This window comes from Condylura cristata, unplaced genomic scaffold, assembly GCF_000260355.1.
Source record: "Condylura cristata isolate star-nosed mole 26May11 unplaced genomic scaffold, ConCri1.0 scaffold00020, whole genome shotgun sequence".
Classification (NCBI taxonomy): Eukaryota; Metazoa; Chordata; class Mammalia; order Eulipotyphla; family Talpidae; genus Condylura; species Condylura cristata.
Window position 1 is genome coordinate 39,388,279 of NW_004567121.1, and position 3,072 is coordinate 39,391,350.

Sequence of the window (3,072 nt, forward strand, 5' to 3'; positions counted from 1 at the left end):
CCTCGCCTGAAGCTGCGACAGGAAGCGGCGCGGCCTGGAGTCCGCCCCACCTCTGCCCCGTCGCGTCCTCCTGGCGCGTGTCTGTGGTGCTGCTGCGCGGGTGTCACCTCTACTGCCCGTGGCGTGGCCTGGGCCAGGCCCACAGGTCAGCAGGGGGTCATTCAGCGGAGGCGGCCACAGGTCCCGCCCCCTGGGGCAGCAGGGGGCCCGCACCTCAGAGACACCCCCACCCCGTCCCTGGCCCGGGAGGACCCCGCTGCGGAGGGCCCCGCAGTCCTGGGCACCCGTCCTGACGTGGGCCCTTGAGTCCACTAGAGACCTAGTGACCAGCGTTTCGGGGCACAGGCCTGGGCGGCCCCAGCTCCCCACTCCTGGGAGGCAGGTCCCCGATGCGCGCAGGTGTGCAGATGGCGCCTCTACCCTCGGCCATCGCCACCCGGCTCCCTGCTGGGGTGCAGTGCCGCGGACAGGACGGGGTGGCCTCCCACGGGACGGGCTGGGGGCCCGCAGCCCGCCTCTCAGGCCCACACCAGGCCGGCGGCCAACACTGCCCCTTCCTCCAGCGTGTCCCCCAACACGGCCTGTACCCCCCAGCGCAGCTGGTGAGTCCCATGGCCCGTGTCCCTTCCCACGGCCTGTGTCCACCCTGCCACGCGCAGTCTCACACCCCCCCCACAACTAGTCTCTGGCTGACCACTAAGCAACAGTGGCCCTGGGAGGGCAGCTGTGAGCCCAGGGAGACAACCTCGACCGGGCGCAACTGTGACCGGAGAGGTGCCCAGAGCACGCCTGCGCAGCGGCCACACCCTGCCCAGGGCAGCCAGCGCTCACCTGGCCTGGCCACCGCAGGGGGCTCCCCGGCCGGCCCTCTGCTCCCATGGCCTCGGGACCGGGCTGAGCGCTGCAGGCTGCCTGAGGGGCCGGCGGGGCAGCGGGCCTGGGGCGGGTGACCGCTACCAACAGCTCCGGAAGATTCCAGGGCAAGGGCCGCTCTCTCCACACCCGGAGGTCGGCCGAGGTTTCCTGGGCGTGGACCTGAGAGAGGCCGGAAAGGGACACAGGCGCTGCCCAGCCCCTGAGGCACCGGCGGCCAGGCGCAAATGAGCGGCTGCTGCCCTGGCCTGGGCAGTGCCTGTGCCTGACCCTGGGCAGTGTGGCGGGCAGCTGCGAAGCACCCTCAGCTCTCAGCTGCCTTGGGAGGCGCCGGCCGCGTGCGTTGCTTCTGGGCCCCAGAAAGGCCAGGCCAGCGCCAGGAGGACCCCATCGCAGGGCCACCGCCCTGCCCAGGGCGAGCGCAGGCCGGCAGAGGGCCAGCTCGTCCACACAGCCGGGCGGCCTCAGCCCCTGTGCCGCCGGCCCAGGCCAATCCCTCGGGGTGGCCCAGTGACCCCAGAGGTCCCACCCCCTGCTCCCGCTGCAGATTTGGGGGCGGGAGTGGGAACTGGGAGACCGTGGGAAGCTGGACCTGGCCTGGCGCGGGGAGGGGCGGGGCGGGAGGGGGCGGAACCCCAGCATCGGGAGGCACTGGCGCCCTCTGCCGGCAGGTCCTCCGCGCGCTGGCGGCCCAACCAAGAGCTGTCCTTGGCCTCCCCAGTGGCCGCGGTGAAGGCTGTAGCCGCCTCCGGGAGGGCTGTCCTGGGGGTCCCCGCGGGCTGCTCTCTGTCCTCCTCCCTGAGGCCCCAAAGCCTCGCCGCCGGGGGAACTGACCGACAAGGCTCGTGGAGCCGACCGAGTGTCCCCGCCCCACTGCGCCCACAAGTGACCACCAGAGACAGAGCTGGGCCTTTATTTGTGGAAGCCCGGAGCGGAGACTTGCTGCTGTGTGGACGGGTCCTCGTGGGTGGGCTGTCCACGGGGCTTCCTGGAGCCTCCCGGACAGGATGGCAGCGCCAGGGCAGCAGGGGACGCTGGTGGGGACGCTGGGTGGACACCCTCAGCCGGGCCCTGCGGGACAGATGGTGCTGACCGGACCCGGCTGTGCTCCCCATCCTGGCACCCCCCCTCGCCCCGCAAGTCAGACGAGGCCCTCGCGCCCGCAGCCCCCCAAGGGTCTGTTTCCAGCCACAGTTCACAGGTCAGTGCTTCTTCAGGCTGCTGGCTACTGCCCCTCGGCCCTCAGCTGCCAGGGCAGCGGCTGCTGCAGGCAGGTGCGGGCTCTGCGCCCTCACACGGGGGGGACACCCCTCGCCCACCCCACAAACGCCACTCCCAGGGAAGGGGCGAGAGACGCAGGGGCGGGACTGCCACCGGCGGGTGCCTCCTCTCCGGGCCGGCCCCAGCCCCCCACTCCCCGTCCCCCCAGCACCCCGTCCCCACCCGTGACACCTGCCCAGGCCCAGCCACAGCGAGGACCCTGGGGGTGCTGGGGGACGCACCGGCCTGCCCCCCGGGGGGGTGGCACCCCCGGCCTCGTCTGCATCCTCCAGGGGCGGCACCTGTGCCCGGGTGTCTGCGGCCAGCAGCGAGGCTGCCCGGTCAGCACGAGCCCTGTAGGTTCACATGTGGCGTAGGAGGCCACTGGCCAGGAGCTGGGCTCCACCCAGAGCTCAGGCCAGGAGCCCAGGCAGGAGACTGAGGTGGGGCGAGGAGGGGTCTAGACCCCCACACCGGGGCTCCCATGGGCCTTCGGAGAGCCCAGTGGTGCCAGGCTCTGGCCTCTCCAGGGAGACCATGGCTTTGGGTACCAATGACCTCTTCAGGGAAGGGGTGCGCCTGACCAGCCTTGGGTTGGGGGGCGGGGTGGGGCGGGAGCAGGACAGGGGCTGGGAGAGATTAGGGGCAGGGAGGCCCAGAGTCTGGTGGGGGCCAGGGCGGGGACAGGACACTCACCACCTGCAGAGGACTGTCCAGGTGGCAGCCGCCAGGCCACAGATCAGCATGGCGCCCAGCACCAGGGAGACCAGGGATGCCTTGGGGAGCCCTCCGGAGTCTACAGGGGCACAGCAGTCAGCCAGGCTGCGGCCGATTGCGTCCACACAAAAGGGCAGCCGGGGCGTGGTGCCTCTGCCCAGGCCTCGCCTCGCCCCGGCCTCCCTTGCGGACAGGCCCCCTCCTCCGGCTCCTGAGCCCTCC

The 3,072-nt window shown here is 72.3% G+C and overlaps 2 protein-coding genes across 2 annotated transcripts in view; one reads left to right on the forward strand and one right to left on the reverse strand.

Annotated features, from left to right (window-relative positions):
- PXDN (peroxidasin) overlaps positions 1-1,706 on the forward strand; it is a 21,728-nt gene extending 20,022 nt beyond the window's left edge. The window contains exon 14 of the mRNA XM_012727380.1: positions 1,545-1,706. Coding sequence (XP_012582834.1) covers positions 1,545-1,706 — 162 coding nt within the window. The remainder of the gene's footprint in view (positions 1-1,544) is intronic.
- A 79-nt stretch (positions 1,707-1,785) lies between these two features.
- Positions 1,786-3,072, reverse strand: part of TPO (thyroid peroxidase) — a 16,830-nt gene continuing 15,543 nt past the window's right edge. The window contains exons 7-9 of the mRNA XM_012727381.1: positions 2,830-2,929; positions 2,376-2,487; positions 1,786-1,944 (exon numbers count right to left, since the gene is read on the reverse strand). Of these exons, the coding sequence (XP_012582835.1) occupies positions 1,786-1,944; positions 2,376-2,487; positions 2,830-2,929 (371 nt within the window). The remainder of the gene's footprint in view (positions 1,945-2,375; positions 2,488-2,829; positions 2,930-3,072) is intronic.